The 18,451-nt window shown below is 43.6% G+C and overlaps 1 protein-coding gene across 1 annotated transcript; it reads left to right on the top strand.

Moving 5' to 3' along the window:
• The first annotated feature begins 12,673 nt into the window (after positions 1-12,673).
• On the top strand, positions 12,674-17,061 carry LOC105042972 (WAT1-related protein At5g45370). The gene is made up of 7 exons (XM_073256326.1): positions 12,674-12,985; positions 13,895-13,957; positions 14,042-14,158; positions 14,246-14,531; positions 15,431-15,586; positions 16,052-16,203; positions 16,576-17,061. Exons 1-7 carry the CDS (start codon positions 12,798-12,800, stop codon positions 16,769-16,771), a joined length of 1,158 nt encoding a protein of 385 aa, XP_073112427.1. The 5' UTR covers positions 12,674-12,797; the 3' UTR covers positions 16,772-17,061.
• The last annotated feature ends 1,390 nt before the right edge of the window (positions 17,062-18,451 follow it).

The following is an 18,451-nucleotide window of genomic DNA, read 5'->3' as shown; positions in this document are numbered from 1 at the left end:
TTTTAACAAACAATCATAATCCATAATATTAGCATTAAACCTATAATCTTCTTATCATTCTGTTGCACATATATTTTTATAAAATTTTATAAAATATTTTATATATACATGTTATATTTAATTGGTTTTGGATATCCAAGATCAAATATCAGATTTTTTACAAATTCTAATGGGTTTTGATTTTAAATTCTAAAATTTATAGAATTTCGCTTAACATAAGATTTGCCATACCAGTTGACCTGGTTTTACCAACTACCATACTGATATAAACCAATATATGATATGAAGGCATACGAATGCTCGATATATACATCAAATTGGATTTTTATCGATATATCGATATTTAATAAAACGATATTGGTACAAATAAAAGTGACAATGGATCAGATATTGGTGAAGTCGATCGATATCTGTACCCATCCCATTAGAAAAAAAAAGTCATATTCATACCTACCTCATATTCATCTCGAGTCAAATCAGCTCTAAAGATGGATTGGATATACATGAATTGATCTTCTTCTCCGACCTTCATCCTCCATCTCCACCGCCGCCCCGCCCCACCACCGCCAACTACCCTATCCCCAAACCCTATAAAATATCATGCTTCCACCAAGATTAAGCTCTCCAAACCTCAAGGGACCAACTCACACCACCACAACTCACATAAAATCCTACATTCCTGGGAAAAAACCCCAATCAGAACTTGAAAACCCCTCTGATCTCCCTCAGGTACTCTCCTTTTCTAATCGAGACTAATTCACACCACCACAACTTGCACAAAATCCCATATGCTTGAGAAAAAATCCCAATCGAAATCTAAAAATCCCTCCAATCTCTCACAGATGCTCTCCTTCCCCAACTGGGACCAAATCACACTGCCACAAATTGCACAAAATCCCAATAAAAAATCCCAATTGGAACCTAAGAAAGTACCCTCCTTACCTATGGATCTCCAAAAAGAAAAAAAAAGGAAAAGAGAAAAGAATGATCAATCTATGTGGGAAAAGGTCTTGTCCTTCAAATTTTTCCGCTTTCCCTTGTTTTCTTTGACTTTTCTTACATTTTTCTCATATTTTTTCACTATTATTCCAACTAGGATCTCAATCGGGTGAGAGGCTTGGAGCAGCTGAATAGAAAAGCTTAGATGATGGCTAGACCACCACCGCTAGTGGGGAAGTGGGATCCCTCAAGTCGCTGCTAGGGGTGTGGAGCCAGGAGAGTGAGCACCCGCTGGCCGCATGCCACCACAATGCCGTGGGTGATGATGTGGCCAGATGGGATAGGAGAAGAGATGAGTGAGTTTTATGTAAACGAAAGAGAGATTTAAATTATTTAAATAAGAGATATTATCGGAGCAGATTCGAACATGGTATATCATTATCCGTATCCGATCCAAATTCTCTTCCGATATTTTTTCTAAAATCCATATCCGTCCTGCTTCTTAAGTAGGTTGGATAAAATCTATCCCATTTGGATCGAGTTGGATTGAGTATCCATCAAATTAGAAAAAATTACCATCCCTAGGTACAAAATTCGATACCTAGCAGCGATTGTTGACAAAACTACTATTACTATTTGGGATGTCCCATATTAAAAAAAAAAAATCATCTAACCACTATCCTTTGTACATTGTCTATGGTAGAGAAAAAATATAATGCTTCACTAGATTAGACCATGTAGCGCAATTAAGATGAGGACAGACATTTAATACAACTCAACTTTTTTATTATTTTTTCTGACCAAAATGCCCTTTCTCATCTTTTATTCTGTTTTACTAAGTCCGGATGTTATAAATAATAACAAGATATCAAGATAATAATATGACATCCTGTTACATCTTATGATATCGTATTACATTCTATATATAATTATTGGAATGTCATAAAAACTAACAAAACATCATAATGATATTCGGACGGTCGAGGGGGTTCAGAGAGACGCCACACAAAGTCGAAAGCCAGAAAAGCCCTGGAAGGGTCGGTCTTTTACGAACTTCGATCGGGGGGTATTTTATACCCAACACCAGTCCCCCTAATCCCGAGTTCGGGTTCCGAATGAAGGGAGTACAGAGAAATTCTCACGACCGAAGTTGCCCCCCTCGATTGCCGCACTTGAAGGTTGCCAGATATTTTGATGTTCGGCATGCTGGTACTAGAGCCTTTTCGAAAAAGATTTCTTCTTTTTGAAATTTCTGCTGGGGCATGGCTCTAGGTACGGTGCAATAATAATTTTGTCAGCTGTCAGCCATTTCCAGCAGCCTGTCATAGTGAGTGGAACACGCGGCAAGTGTAAGTCGGCCAAAGGAGATCCGCGATCATAACCGCTCCGGGCCCTGTTGCCTATTTAACCACGTCCTCCTCCTTAGGGGTTTCACCCCGCCTGATAGAGTCCTTCGGTCCCCTCTTCTTCCCCGAGAGCACCAGCCTCCTTTAGCATCCTTCTCGGCTTTAGGTGTCCTCCGGGTCTTCCATTGTCCTTGCCGCCTTCCCGCACTCCCCAGGCCAACCTAGGTTAGTCCTGGAACTTCTCGCTGTCTTTCTGTTCTTTCTTCTTCGTGTTCCTTTCGTTTGGCTCCCTCGAGAGCTTATTCGCTGCTTTTCCCGATTCTTTTTTTTTTCAGAATTTTTATGGTTTCTATTTGATCCAAAATGTCTTCTGATATCTCCTCTTCTAGCAGCTCTAGGAGTTCGTCAGTCCCAGTTCTCCAAAGTCTTATACCGTAGATGAGCCCGTAGCTAGGATCGAACCTTGTCTGGCCTTTGCGCCGGACACCATCTCCGGCTCCTTGACTCTGGATGAACTCTCACTGATAAGGATTCAGTATGGAGTTCCTTCGGAGTACGAGCTGGAGCTTCCCAGGCAAACTTTCGGGCTAGCGCCCTCTCCTGGCTGCTTCTGTCTGTACCAGGAGGCCTTCCGTGTCGGACTTCGGCTTCCACTGCCATCCTTTGTCGTCGCTCTCTTTCATTTTCTGAATATTTCTCTAGTTTCTGTCGTGCCGAACTCCTTTAGGTTTTTAATAGGATTTCTTTCCTTTTGTAGTTTAGCTGAAGTTCGACCGACTCTTTCTTTGTTTAGAAATTTCTACACCTTCAAGCGTCATCCCTCGCAAAGGACTAGTGGTACTTCTCCCTCAGTTCGGTAGAAAGGGTTGCTGAAAGGCCCCTTCTTCTATCCACAACTGGAAGGAGAGGTTCTTCTATATCCGATGCCTGACCTTGAGCTAGGATTACCCCCTTGGGGCTCTTTGAGGGATTCCGCCCATCGAGCTTCCAGCTTGGAAAGGGACGACCTCGAAGCCTCCAAAAATCTCGAGGCCTATCGAGCCCCCTTCCTCCCCGAACTTCTGAAGGAACAACTTTTATTCAACATCGGCCTGAGTCCTCTTAACCCTGCCGGTACCATTTCATTTCTTTTTTTTTTTTTGGTTCCCATTCCTCTTATTCCATCTCTGAGCCGTGTTGATCTTCTTTTATCGCAGATATGGACGCAAGTGTGGCTCGGAGGTTAGCCCAAGATCTTAAGACCCACAAGAGAAAAGACGCCTCGACTTTGGGGTTGGTGAAAAAAGTCAGGACAGAAGGGACAAGCTCGGCGCGCCTGTTCTGGTGGTCGTTGCCGTCGAAGTCCCTTCCGACGCCGAACCCGAAGTCCCCGAGTCCTTTCGAGGAGTCCCCGACCGAGGATCCCGCTCCAGAGGTCCGTCCCGAAGGGGAACTCGGGGTCAAAGGGAGTAAGAGAAAGAAGACCCTGGCTCGGAAGGGCCGCAGTCGCAAGGTTGCCGTCGAGGGGGCGGCGGCTCTGAGAAAGACTTGGGGAAAAATTTCTTCAACAACAGGGATTTAATAAAAAGATTGGTTGAAGGGTGCATTCTGCCCGAGGTCGTCGAGAGGATCGCCCTTGCCGATCCCGAACTGCAGGTCTGGGACTCTCTGGGATCTTTCCTCGAAGTAGGTTAACTCACTTTTTCTTCCTTCCTGCTTCTTTACTTAATTTACCTTTCAACCTTTATATTGACTCCCCGGCTCTTCTTGCAGATTGGGCACCAGCTTGTTGCCAATGTCGAGGCGGTGAAGATCGCCAAGTGGGAGGCAGCTCGGGCGGAGGAAGGTCGCTTGGCTGGAGCTGCCCGCCTCGAGGAGAAGATCATCGAGGTCCTAAGTCTCCAGGAGGTGCTGGAAAAAAGGGACAAACCTCGTCCGATTTGAGGACCGCCTTAAAGGAGGAGAGGAAGAAGGCTGAGGCCGAAATCTCTGAACTGAAGGCGTAGGCTTCCGAGTTGAAGGCGCAGGTTTCCGAGCTGAAAGTGCGGATTCCATCCCTGATTTCGGAGGCAGGGGCCCGAGCAGTGGAGGAGTTTAAGGCCTCCTCCGAGATAGAGGATCTAAAGGTCCAGTTCGGCCAGGACGCCTTCATCAAGGGTTTCGAACTCTGCCAAGAGAAGGTGGCTGGGAGGTTTTCCGAACTGGATTTGGCTTCCTGAATGAGGCATCCGATGATGAAGCCAGACCATCCGAGGCCGCTGTCGGTCCTCCACCAATCGGAACCTTGTCGACTGCCGCGGCCACCCCGACGATCTTTCGGGGATGCCGAGCCCCTCTACTTTTGTCCCAGAGGTCCGGAACCTCTAGCTTTGTATTTTTTCTTTGTGGTGATTTTTTTTTCCGTTCTCTTGTACTTGAAAATTATTTAATCAATGAAATGGATCATTCTTTACAGAGGGCTCCCTTTTTTTTCTGTATTCTTTTCTTATCTTTTTCTTCTTGTACTAATCTGAGCCGCGACGCTTCTGCCTCCAATGACAGGGTCCTGTCGAAGCTCTCCCCCTGCCACAGGGATCCCGCTGACGTCGACGATCCGAGACCTCAGAAGGAAAGTTCGTCAGTTGATGAAGAAATCTAAGAAGCTGGAAGATGAACTTTACCGCTGAGGAAGAGCCATTCGAAAGTCGCCGCGGAGGCCGTTCGCCTTCAGGACGTCCACAAAAAGGGCCTTATGGAATTCACCCGGAAGAAGGCCGACTTCGTAATGGAGCTCGAGAACTTCGAAAGCGTGCCAGCGACCGATCTTGGGCTCAGGCTTTCAAGATCAGCTCTCTTGAAGTCGAGCAGGCGGCCGTGCGGGAGAAGATCGGCCAGTTGGAAGGGAGCTCATCCTGGCTCACAGTCCAAGTCGACCACGACCAAGACTGATTGCAGAAGTTCTCTGACCTTCAAAAGACTGCAGGATGCTAAGGCGAACTACAACGCCTACCGAGCTGGCTGGAGCGGGCAAGTAGAGGACTACCGAAGGAAGCTCCAGACGCGACCGACGAAGTTGACCACTTCGGGGGCAGTTATCTGAGAGAGTCCAGCCCGTCTTTCACAAGGCTCCGATGAGCTCCGCTCTTGAGGGGAACCATGGCAGAATTATCTGGGGTCCTTCGACGGGAGGAGGCCGAACTGCAACGGCTGAAGATTCAGCTGTCCACAAGCAGCAAGGGTCAAAGATGTCGAGGCGGAGTCCGAGGTCCTGAGGAAGAGGTTTCGAGAATCGAGGGCGAGAACCGGCGGTTCCACCAGATGTACCGGGATATACTGCTGAGAAAGATGGAGCTAGAGGAAGAAGTTGAAAACTTAAGGCAATCCCTAATAAGGACTGAAACGAGAGCTCAAGTCGAAGAAGTGGGCTTCCTTAGAGCTCCTTTCTTCTCTTTCTTTTTTTTTTTATGTATTCCCCCTTTTTTTCCTGGTGTCTCTCTTTTTGTTTTTGGCTTTCAGGGCTTTGTAATGTGTACTTCACCAATGAAATGAAAATAAAATTGTCTATTACCTTGTCCATTTTGGTATTGAGTTGTCGTTTACCGAACTTTTTTTTTTTTCGTCCTGTTTGACGCTGATGTCGTTTGAAGATTCCTGATCGTCACTGTGCTGATTCATCCTTTGGGATCAAAGATTTTCGACAAGGGTCTTCTTCCTCGTTGAGGCGAGGTCCCCTGAGTCTCGGCCTTCAAAGGCTTCGTAACGCACGCTTTACTAATGAAATAAACGAAAATTTTTCATTACCTCATCTATTCCTGCTTTGAGTCATTGTTTACTAAGCTTTTTTTGTCTTTCGACCCGTTGGACGTTGACGTTGTTTGAAGATTTTGGTCGCCGCTGCATTGATTCGCCCTTAGGGACTGGAGAGTTTCGATAAGGATTTTCTTCCTCGTTGAGGTGAGGTCCCTTGTGCTTTTGATGTAGTTCATTTTTCACTTATTGCTGGTGTAGTTCGTCGCTTTTTCTTTTCATTTCTTTTTTCTTTTGTGTTCGAGTGAGGGTCTTCCTCTGCTCTTGACGGGGTCGTGAGAGTGCAGAGGGGCCGTTGAAAGGCTTTCCTCTTGTCGATCTCGATCGATCGAGCCTTTATTTTGTCAGGATGAGGTTCCTTCTCGTTCCCGACAGTCAGATTCAGCTCATGTTAGGACGAGATTTCTTTCTGTTCCTAACAGGGTTATGGGGGCATGCAAGGTCGCTGCAAGGGCCTCTCCCCCATCCGTCTTTAAGTAACCGACCTTCGACTTTGCTCATGTTAGGATGAGGTTCTCCTCCTGTTCCTACAAGCTGTGGGGCACATAAGGGCCATTGCGAGGGCCTCTCCCCCATCTGGTCTTTAAGTAATCGGATCTTCGACTTTGCTCATGTTAGGATGAGGTTCTCCTCCTGTTCCTAACAAGGCTGTGGGGGCATATAAGGGTCATTGCAAGGGCTCTCTCCCCATCCGATCTTTAAGTAACCGGACCTTCGACTTTTCTCATATTAGGACGAGGTTCTCCTCCTGTTCCTAACAAGGCTGTGGGGGCACATAAGGGCCGTTGCAAGGGCCTCTCCCCCATCCAGTCTTTAAGTAATCGGGCTTTCGACTTTGCTCATGTTAGGATGAGGTTCTCCTCCTGTTCCTAATAAGGCTGTGGGGGCACATAAGGGCCGTTGCAAGGGTCTCTCCCCCTATCCGATCTTTAAGAAATCGGACCTTCGACTTTGCTCATGTTAGGATGAGGTTCTCCTCCTGTTCCTAACAAACTGTGGGGGCACATAAGGACTGTTGCAAGGGCCTCTCCCTCCATCCGTCTTTAAAAATTGGACCTTCGACTTTGCTCATGTTAGGATGAGGTTCTCCTCCTGTTCCTAACACGCTTAATTTCGTTTGTATGGGGGGGTTACTTCCTGTCGTTATAAGCTTATGCCAAAAAAAAATACGCGAATATGGAAGAAATTTTTATTTAGGCAAAGTTGTTGGTGATACATTCGTAGACTTTTCGTATCCTATAGCCGCGGAAGGTCTGCTCCCCATCGAGGTCTTCCTGAGATGAAGTTGATAATCCTAATCGGAGGTTGATCTTCAGGTTGCTCCCCCCTTCATGGCGCTCTGGCTGCGGCAGGGCCTAGGCGGTCTTCCCTACCTTCAGGTCGGCGTCGAATGAATCTGTCGAGCCGACCTCACCTGATGAGCTCCTCAATTTCATCTCGGAGCTGAATGCATTCTTCCGTGTCGTGGCCATGGTTACGGTGATAGAGGCAGAATTTGTTCGGATTGTGCTTTTCAGGGTGCGAGCGCATCCTTTCCAGCCTGGCAGCTGCTCCCTAACCTCCATCAGCACTTGAGTTTTCATGCGTTAAGAGGAGCGTAACTGTGGAATCTTCTGGGGGGAGAGCTCCACCGAACTCTGTGGTCCGGCTTCTCTGCTTACGAGCTCGGGGAGGAGTCGAACACGTCTGTGTCCGGAAGGAGTTCGAGAATGCGGTCGAGCTTCACTCAGCCTTTTTCAACTGTGAGCTTGCTTGAGTCTCCCGCCTACCGCTCCTTCGCAGTCTCCTCGTCCTTCATCTTGAAGGCTTTTCTGCTCGGCATATCCTTCGGCCTGAGCCAACAAATCAGCAAAGTCCTGGGATACTTCTTTTCCAGAGAAAATAAAAGATATTCTTCTGAAGATCGCCCTTCAGGGCGGCCATCGCGACCGATTGGTCCAAGTTCGGACCTCCAATGCGGCGACATTGAAACGGTTGACGTAAGCCTGGATGGATTCCCCTCCCTTTGCTTGATATTGATGAGGGACTCCGAGCCTCTCCAGGGATCGGCTGCTAACAAAATGAGCCGTAAACTGGTGGCTCATCTGGTCAAAGGAGAAGACGGTATCCGGCTTCAATGTCGAGTATCAGTTCTTGCTGCTCTCTTCAGAGTGGATGGAAAAGCTTGGCACAAGATGGCGTCTGGGTGCCATGGAGCAGCATCATTGTCCGGAAGGCCTCCAGGTGGTCAACCGGATTGAGTCCCTTGTAGCTTTCGAATTGAGAGAGCTTGAAGTTTGGCGGGATCGGTTCCTGCATGATCATTTGAGAGAAGGGAGGGTTAGTACAGATGTCCTCACCATAAGTAGGGGGAGCGTGGCAGAGCTCTTCGATCCATCGGTTCATCTCCTGGAGCCTTCAATCTAGGAGGTCCTCTCGACTGCGAGTCTCGAGGATCTTCTGGTAGTGTGGAGGTAGGGATCCTCCGAAAGTAAAATCGTGATCGGACTGAGGGCTCTCCACCCTCGGATTTCCCTTTCCGGGGAAGACAGGACGACTGGCCCAAGTGGCCCATCCTACTGTTGGGTCTTGGAACTCCGACGATGCCCTTTCCAACCGCACTGACGCCTGCAGCTGTTGCTGCTGCGCTGCATGGCCTGCACCGCTTTGATGAGGCCTCTGACCTGCTGAACCAGCAGGTCGAACTGCTCCATACCACCATCATTACCGGGGAGGAGGAGGAGCCTGAAAAATTGGAGGTGAGGTCGGAGCCTGAGATCTGGCCGCGGAGGTCGTGGATCACCTGGTGGATGCTTTCGGGGAGGCATCAGGTGAAGATCTAGTAGGGAAGGAGAGGAGAACGTCGGAGAAGATGACTGGAGGCAATCCCGTTGAGCACTCCTTCAAGAACAAGGGTACTGCGGAGGTTCAAGCCCCTTCCTCTAGCGCCAATTCTGTTGGTGCATAATTTGCCGAAGTCGGAGAAGCTGGAGTCGGGATGACCGCGGCCGCCGTCGGGACCTGCAAGGAAAGTCTAAACTGGAGTTGGGGGTGCTCCGCAAGACCCTCCGACGCTCAAGTCAGTACTCTGCTTCAACAGAAATGGAGTGCTCGAGGAAAGATTTTAGCAAAGTTTTGGGATAGAGATCAGAGCTTAGAGAAGAACGTATTGAGGGTCCTTATTTATAGACGGAGAGTGCAACTGATTGACAGTGACGTCTGTAACGCCTAATAGTGGGCTGTTCAGAGTTGCCTGGAGTTTATTACGGAGAGTAGTGGCGTCAGGGGTCGTTCAGGGCCACGTGGAGTTGGTTACGGAGAGGGGAGTGATGGTCGTTGTCACGACTTGCCAGGGAGTAGTGGAGCTGCGTGGAATCCGTTGCAGAGAGTGGAGCAGGGTAGCGGCCCTTGTCGTGGCTTGCCAGAGAGTGGTGGAGCCGCATGAAATCCATTGCAGAGAGTGAAGTAGGGTAGCGGCCCTCGTCGTGGTTGCCAGAGAGTGGTGGAGCCGCGTGGAATCTGTTGCAGAGAGTGGAGCAGGGTAGCGGCCCTCGTCGTGGCTTGTCAGAGAGTTCAGATCTGTCAGCTGAAGCTCGACTGGGATGTCTGATGGAGCGAAATGGCTCTCCATCTCGTCGAACCAGGAGAAGCTCGGATGTTTTCGAGATCGTTGATGAGTCTACTGTGGTCGGAGGCCTTGGGCGCTGAGGCTACAGGTGAGAACCATCTGTTGTAGAGACTCGGATGAAGACTTTCAGTTGGCGAAGTCGATAGGAGCCCAATTGCTAGGGAAGTCTGTTGGGATTTGCTTGACGTGGAAGCTCGTCTGAAGATTATCCGCCGAAGAAATCCGATTTCATGAGGAACTTGGCGGAAGGTCGGCCGGTGGTGGACTTCGGATGGTGTTGGGGAGGCTCGTCTGCAGGAGGAGTATGAGAATCCAGAGGCGATCGATCGTTGTAGAAATCCAGCTGCTGGAGCCCGTCCGTTGTGAAAGCTCGTCTGGAATCCATCCGCTGTGGAAGCTTGGACGGAGTCCGATTCTTGTGGGAGGCCGCTTATTGTTGGAGCTCGATCGAAGATGGTTGTTGCGGGAGCTCGGAGTAACGACCTGGCCGGTGGATCCTGCCCCATGGTAGAAGCTCGTCTGGGATCCAACTACGAAGAAGCTCGCTGAAGTCTACCTGTAATGGAAGTTTGGAAGAAATCTGTTTACAGTAGAGATCCGGGGTAGATCGCCCGTTGTAGGGTTCGGAGTAGACCGCTCGTAGCAGGAGCTCGGAGAAGATCGCTCGTAGTAGAAGCTCGACTCTCGCAGGAGCTCAGCTGGAACTGCTCGTAGTAGAAGCTCGGTTCTCGCAGGAGCTCGGCTGGAACTGCTTGTAGTAGAAGCTCGGAGAAGATCGCTCGTAGGAGCTCGGCTGGAATCCTGAAGGCGTCGACCACTGTAGAAACTTGGATGGAATCTAATTACTGTAGAAATCTCATTGTCGAAGAAGCTCGGATATTGACGAAGTTCGAAAGAAGTTCGGGAATAGTGGAACACTGTAGAAGGTCGGCTGATAGTGAGACCTAGAGAGCCTTTGGAGCGACCCGGTAGATAGATGGAGAGCTCATTGTCGGAGAAGCCGGAAGTTCGGACGGTCGAGGGGGTTCAGAGAGACGCACATAAAGTCGGAAGCCAGAAAAGCCCTAGAAGGATCGGTCTTTTACAAACTTCGACCAGGGGTATTTTATACCCAACAAAACTAATAGGATGTCATAATAATATTATGACATCCGATTACAATCATATGACATTCTGTTGCATTCTATAGATAATTATTTGTATGTCATAAAAACTAACATGATGTAATAATAGTATTATAACATTATATTATAATTCTATGACATCCTGTTATATCTTATAGATAATTCTCGGAATGTTATAAAAATTAACAGGATATTGTAATAATATTATGATATCCTATTGCAAGCTTATAACATCCTATTAAATCCTATTGATGATTATCAGGATATCATAAAAACTAACATGATGTCATAACAATATTATGACATCCCATTACAATCCTATGACATCTTGTTGTATTCTATAGATAATTATCGGGATGTCATAAAAACTAACAGAATGTCATAATAATATTATGGCATCTTGTTACAATCCTATGACATGCATATTGCATGCTATAGACGATTATCGAGATATCATAAAAACTAACATGATATCAAATAATATTATGATATCCTTTGCAATCCTATGATATCTTATTGGATCCTATAAATAATTATCAGAATATTATAAATATTAATGGTATATCATAATATATTATGAATCCTATTTGCATCCTATGACATTCTGTTGCATCTTATGAAAAATAATAAGATGTCATAATATTAGAAAATAGTATTTTGATAAAAAATTTGAGAAAAAAACTAAGCTGTGTTAAATGTCTGTCATCTTTTTAATTGTGTTACATGACGGAATATGATGAAGCAGTATATTTTTTCCCCATCGGATGTAGTGGACAAAGATGGACTCTTTTTGATGGAGGAAGAGTGTAAAAACCATGAGTAGTTCTTTGTTCACTGCATGCGATGGCGAAAAAATGCATCGCTTCATCAGATTCCATCACATAGCGCAATTAATAAGGGAACATGCATTTAATGCAACTCAAATTTTTTTTTAGATTTTTTCTGACCAAAATACACTTTTCTCGTCCGAGAAGAACTACCAGAGCAAAATGGATTGAATTCATGAACTTACAATATTTATGATATCTTGTTGTTTTTCATAGGATGCAACAGGATTTATAATATCTTGTTCATTTTTTTATGATATTTTGATAATTATTTATAGGATGTAATACGATGTCATAGGATTGCAATAGGATGTCATAATATTATTTTGATATCCTGTTAGTTTTATGATATCCCAATAATTATCTATAGGATACAATAGGATATCATAGGATTGCAACAATCATATATTATTATGACGTCCTGTTAGTTTTTATGATATCTCGATAATTATCTATAGGATGCAAGAAGATGTCATAAGATTACAATAAAAATCATAATATTATTATGATATTTTTATTAATTTTTTATAATATTTTAATAATTATTTATAAAGTACGCAGATGTCATAGAATTATTACATGAAGTCATAATATTATTATGTTATTTTTTAATTTTTTATATATCTTGATAATTATCTAAGATGCAAAAGGATGCCAAAAAATTACAATAAGATGCAATAGGATGTCATAGAATTATCATTGGATGTCTAATATTATTATAATATTATATTATATTTATAATATCTTAATCAGCTAAATAAAATAAAAAATAATATTTTATTAAAAAATAAAAAATTAAAATTATATTAAATATTATTTTTTATTAATTGAGCTATGTGTTCCTACCCATCGGAGGCGAGGTAATTTCTCTAAAAATCGCATGAGACCATCCACCGTCCGGCAGTTGCTAGATCTGGATCTGACGAGACGGGGACCTGTCCCGCCGCCCGTACCATAGGAGGAGATTTTTGGGAATGACCCTGGGCTTTTCTTTCTTTGTAGCGTTGGACAGAAACGAAAGCTACAAGAAAAGCGAAGACCCCTTTTTTTTAAGAAAAAAGCGAAGACTTCACCGGGCTCTACCGGTCTTTAGGCAAATTTAGGACTTTTATTAGGATAAGGAGACGGAAGAGGGAGGGGGAAGATTGCAGCCATTAGGTGAGAGAACCCAGAAAGCTCTAAGGAGACGATGGCGTGGGGAGGCAGTAGGGCGGGCAGGGCGCACGCGGCGATGGCGGTGGTGCAGGTGGCGTACGGGGGTTACCACGTGCTCACCAAATCGGTGTTGGACGTGGGGATGAACCAAGTGGTCTTCTGTGTCTACCGTGACCTCCTCGCCCTCACCATCCTCGGTCCCCTCGCCTTCTTCCGTGAGAGGTGAGCTGTTCTCTCTCTTTTACACCTCTCTCTTTCCGGTTACTTGTCAGGGACTCTCTGGTCTATTATTAATCTATTATCTCTTTATACTGTGATGATGATTACTTGCTTTCTGAGTCGAATTGATTGGTTCTCTTTTAATCATACCCCAACCGATGAAGGATCTCTTCGGTTGTGGTGGGCTTGGGCTTCTTATTATGTGTTGATGAGTATGAGTTTGTGGGGTCTGGATTGATTGTGTTGATGGATACACGTGGGCCAAGTGGTCTGACTGTAAAGAAGAGAAGAAATTCTAGATATCCGAATTTTTCTGGTAAAGAACAAAAGTTATTCAAATTCTAGAGGAGATACAACAAGAGTTATCAACTTTAGCTAATCGTCACGGTTGATTGGGGAAGTCGTCGTGCCAGTACATAGATTCCAGAATTTTGAAGCCTTCTAATGCTAGAATATGTGTCCTTCAAAACGTATGATTGATGGAAGTAGTCTATCAATGGCAGTAAAAGAAGAGATCCAAAAGGTGCAACTAAACTGTAATTGATATCGGTGCAAGGTTTATCTATCTCTGGAAGAAAGTTTATCTATCTCTGTATTATTAAATTTGCATGCTCTTTGATCCTATTCTATTCTATTCTATTCTATTCTATTCTGATTCTGATTCTCCATTTTCATCATCAACACAGAAATAAAAAGTGGCGTGCATTGTTATCGATTATGATGCTCTGTTTTGCAAACATTTGCAAATTGCAAGTCCTTTTTTATCTTAGTTTTGTTGAAGTTATTCTATGGTCATCAGCGCTTTGTCTTATGGAAAACTAAGAGCTAGTTGTTTAGATCCAGATTTTTTGCCTTGTTTGTTACATGGTGTTATAATGTAGTTAGAATTAATATGACCATGATTTTCGGCAGGAGGATTCGCCCACCATTGACTCGTCAGCTCCTCGCATCATTTTGCCTTCTTGGATTAACTGGGTAAGGTCTTAAATTGCACCCGTTCAGCTAGGTCTTTATAATTGAAGTAAAGACTAAACCCCTCAATCATTTTTCCTTTACCAGGATTTTTGGCAACCAGCTTCTATTTCTTACAGGGCTCAGTTACACAAATCCAACTTATGCAGCAGCTGTTCAGCCTGCAATACCAGTCTTGACATTTATGTTCGCTGTGTTATTGGGGTGATCTGTTTTCCTCTTTGCTCTGGACTGCTCCCCCTTTAATCAAGTCTTTCTTTCTTAATTCACTCTGATGTTTACTACATGCAGGGCTGAGATGGTGAACTTGCATGCATATGAGAGCCAGATGAAGGTTTTTGGCACGCTTGTCTGTGTTTCAGGTGCCATATTAATGGTTTTATATAGAGGTCCAGCTATAATTGGACCCAGTGGATCTGATCTAATATCTCAGAATCGGGCAAGCATGAAGCCTCAGCTTGAGTTGGCTGGATATCTGACATCTAGATTGCTTGAGTTTGGGTTTGACAAGTGGCACATTGGTGCTTTGTGTTTAATTGGAAATTGTTGTTGCATGGCTGCTTATCTAGCTTTACAGGTACTGGATTACAGAAGCTACTGTTGCCCTATTTAACTGAATTTTATAAGTCATACTCCTTTTTAGGTTAATGCTACAAAGCCGAAATCTATTACCATATACTGCTGGTTGGTCATGTGGCACGAGAGCATTGGTACTTTATACCCCAATCTCCCCATGAATTGTACAACTTTGTAAATCCCAACAATCTCCTCTTGCCATGTGGCTGGCCGATGGTTCAGGGATCCTTCTGTTAACATATGCTCTTCTTTTATAAAATTGCACGGATACTAGTACGAATTAGTATACAGGCATGTCCAAGTGCACATTTAGGGTGTGATTTCATGTAATATTTTGCTACAATGAACATTACGGTCATGCTATGTGATAAATTTTCCTATCTATCAGTAGATGCTGGGTGGTATCTTTGTCTAAGTTCACCTGTTGAATGAAAATCGATTTAACGTAATGAACTTTCTATAGATGCAACAAATCCACTGCCTGACAAACCAATGTAGCTTTCAATTTAGAAGAGAATTATGAATATGCAGTGTTTGCAGAGCAGAAGAGGCAATTAAAGACGGATTTTGAGGTGGAGATGATACAAAGTTTGTGGTATTCATGGTTACTTACAATAGAATTAACATCTTAATAAAACCCAGATCACCTTTTTCCCAAAGAACGCCAAATTAGCAGATACTAGATCGTGTCAAACACTCAGTCTTGTCAAATAAGATTTTACTTGGGAAGACTGGAAGTTGCACAAAAGTGCAGATATTTGAATTTTGACTTGTTTAATATGGTGAGATCATTACAAGTGGTGAGTGGTATCAACTGTTCATATAGAATTTTTTTTTCTGTCTTGTCTTTATAATTCTGTAGTCGTTTTGTAATCTCATATGATTTTTCAACAATTTCAGGCTCCAGTGTTGGCAAGGTATCCTGCCAGTTTATCTTTGACAACATACTCTTATGCTTTTGGTGCATTCTTGATGGTATTGACAGGACTGCTTGCAACTAATGGTTATACAGACTGGACCTTGACATGGTCTGAGATAATAGCTGTCCTATATGCTGTAAGATTTTACACTTCATGTTTTTACTTTTAAGAATATATTTTCAAAAGCTCAGCAAGTCATGCATGCCTTGTTTCATCACTTCCTCTGCCCCCCGCCACCACCCCCCTCCTCCAACCAAAACTCTGTCTGATAGAATTTTCAGAAATTGCTTTTTCTAGGAGCTCAAACCTGCTTACCTGTACCTTATTTCTGTTTGGACAATTTAGTTCTGTTAGGATCCTTTGATTAATCTAATTCCCTCTTTGTACCATTGCTAAAAGGTAGACTCATTTTTGCACTTTGCACTTTGGAACAACATACTCCACAAAATAAGGTTGACATGCTATGAATCTCCAACATCCCTTCTGTAGTACCCAGAACTGAATTTATTTTTAGATATGTGGTGATTATAATCTGATGAAGCAATTGATTTTATCTTCTTATGCACTACTACATAACATCATGTGTGACCTGCTCTTTCAGGGAATCATTGCATCTGCCCTTAACTATGGGCTAATGACATGGTCCAACAAAATCATTGGACCTACATTAGTGGCTCTGTATAGTCCACTCCAACCTGCATTTTCTGCCTTGCTGTCAAAAGTGTTCCTTGGAAATGCCATTTATCTTGGAAGGTCTTACTCCAATCCATATCCCAATGCTTACCTTTTTATCAGCTACTTTTTCATTGTTTTACTCAGTTTAATATTTTCTAATCTTAGTAATTTGTGGATTGAAAATTGGAGTCAATTTTTTATATTTATTTTTTGTTGTTTTTATGCAATACCTTGGATTTAAACTCAAGACCTCCCTAGGGGCAAGCCCTTAGGTGAGAGGTCCCAATTAAGTTTTGGCAATTTTTGTGGTTAAAGTTAGTTATCAATATCTTACATTGGTTATAATACGAGTCAATTCTTCAAGTATGCATAATGTTGTTAATTTTGTCAGCTTTAGTTCAATTAGGTCTCAGTTTCATGCCACAACTCTTTATTCCCATGTGTTAGCAGCATTGTTGGGGGTGTTTTGATCATTGCTGGATTATACCTGGTCACATGGGCCCGCTACAAAGAGGCACAGGCGGCCACAAATATCTTATATGTAAATGATGAATCCGACCCTCTTTTTCCAGAGGATCTACGACTTACCAAGAAACGAGACATTTTCTCTGGCCCCTCTGGTTCCTTGGAGCCACATGAATCATAATAAGTTGCATTCCTCAAATCCCATTCAGAGATTTGCCGTCATAATATGGAGATAGATGGCATCCAGATGCTGGAGTCTTTTCCCAAGGTAAAGTTCTGTCTGTCGGAAAAACAACTGTCCTTTTTCATCATGGTGTTTGTGGTGTATTCATATTGGCCCTCCTCACTGTGTGACTTCATTCATGTTCTGTTCTTCACAAGAAAGAAACTTCAGATTACCAGCCTCACAATGTTATTAGCTGAAGTGAAGCTGAATCTGACATGTTTCTCTTAGTTAATTTAGCCAACAGAGGTGGAGAAAAAAAGCCTTGCAAGCGGCAGGTCCTCTCACATATATTTCTTGTCACACCTCTCTATGGTGGAGGCTATATGTTGATGCAGGTTGAAGTCCTTAAGTCAGCAACCACTGGCAAAGACGTGTATAAGGTTTATCTGCTTACTTGAATTCTCATTGTCTTCTCTTCTTTTGCATATAGCTTAAGGATGGTATATGTTTCTCAAATCAGAAAGTCATGACATGTTTTGACCTTATGATAGGTGGTTAAAGTTGCTTTGTTTCTAGTAGATCTCTCCAAAAGAAATATTTAATGTATAAAACAGGTTTAATAGCTGCAATAAAAGTTTGTGCTTTCTTGGACCTATTCCAAATGGTCCATTTATTATGGAGAGTTTCACGAATATTCTTATTTTGGTTTACTCTTGTCACGTCCTATTGTATCAAAACTGTGTTCCCTCATAAACCCAAATCTAGATCGGTGTGTTGATGGCATGCCTGATCTACCATGTTCAGAGTCGTGAGTGGTCGATCAGGTGATGTGGATTACTGCCAGGGAGGAGAACTTCAAACTTCTACTGAAAGCAGAAAAATAAATCAAAATGTTAGTGTTAAACTAAATCTAATTGAATTAATTAGACCGGCATAGTATTTGGAGTTTGGACAGGAAAAAGGAAGATAATTCAGTTGATCTACAAACTCCAGAGGGTGGACCTTCGTACTGAAGGTAAATTTGGCCTTCCCACCATGGAGGTCCAACAGTAATGCTTTCAGAATTGTTCTAATCAGAAATATACAAGAAAAACAAAAAATCCGAACCAACAACTCATGTACAGGCGTTTTCCATGGCTGGCCTTCAAGAGGAGCTATATAAATTAACTCTCAAATATGGCAGCAAACAATTTATGAATGAAATATAATGAGCTTTAAAGAAAAAGATCAAGCCCCTCCTATTAATAAATTGACTTTTAGAAGATGCAAGAAGAATGAAACAAAGGATTATTATTATTTAATTATGATGAAAAGTTTAGCCCTGAACATCAATGAAAGGCATAATAAGCATCGATTGGAGGCACAGATCTTGGAGAGGGTGATAATGGCTTGCAGGCAATTAAAAAAAAAAAAGCAGTATAGTTGCTTGGAGTGGGACATTATGTTATCTGCTTTTATGAGTGACTAATCCATGATTGTAGGTGGCCTTGTGCTAGCAGGGGAATGAGTAGCAGCCCAAGGCATGGAGTGGAATGTAATGAGACCATCCACCACCCTCCTTTCAGAGTTGCCGGGCATCCGTCTCACAAGAATGGCTACAAGTTTTTTACCGCCGGCTGTGCCTCCCGAAGAGGGAGTGTGCAGAGGCAAGGGAGGGAATAACTGGTGTTAGTTTGGCTACCCTATCTGCTAATT

This window comes from Elaeis guineensis, chromosome 4 (assembly GCF_000442705.2).
Source record: "Elaeis guineensis isolate ETL-2024a chromosome 4, EG11, whole genome shotgun sequence".
NCBI lineage: Eukaryota > Viridiplantae > Streptophyta > Magnoliopsida > Arecales > Arecaceae > Elaeis > Elaeis guineensis.
Note: the sequence above shows the minus strand (reverse complement) of the source record. Positions and strands in the feature narration are given on the sequence as shown.

Bases quoted from the DNA above. Each gene is read 5' to 3' on its own strand.
- LOC105042972 (XM_073256326.1), top strand. From the start codon at position 12,798: ATGGCGTGGGGAGGCAGTAGGGCGGGCAGGGCGCACGCGGCGATGGCG. The intron at 13,958-14,041 runs GTAAGGTCTTAA...TTCCTTTACCAG, and splicing joins TGCCTTCTTGGATTAACTGG to GATTTTTGGCAACCAGCTTC. The intron at 16,204-16,575 runs GTCTTACTCCAA...ATGTGTTAGCAG, and splicing joins AATGCCATTTATCTTGGAAG to CATTGTTGGGGGTGTTTTGA.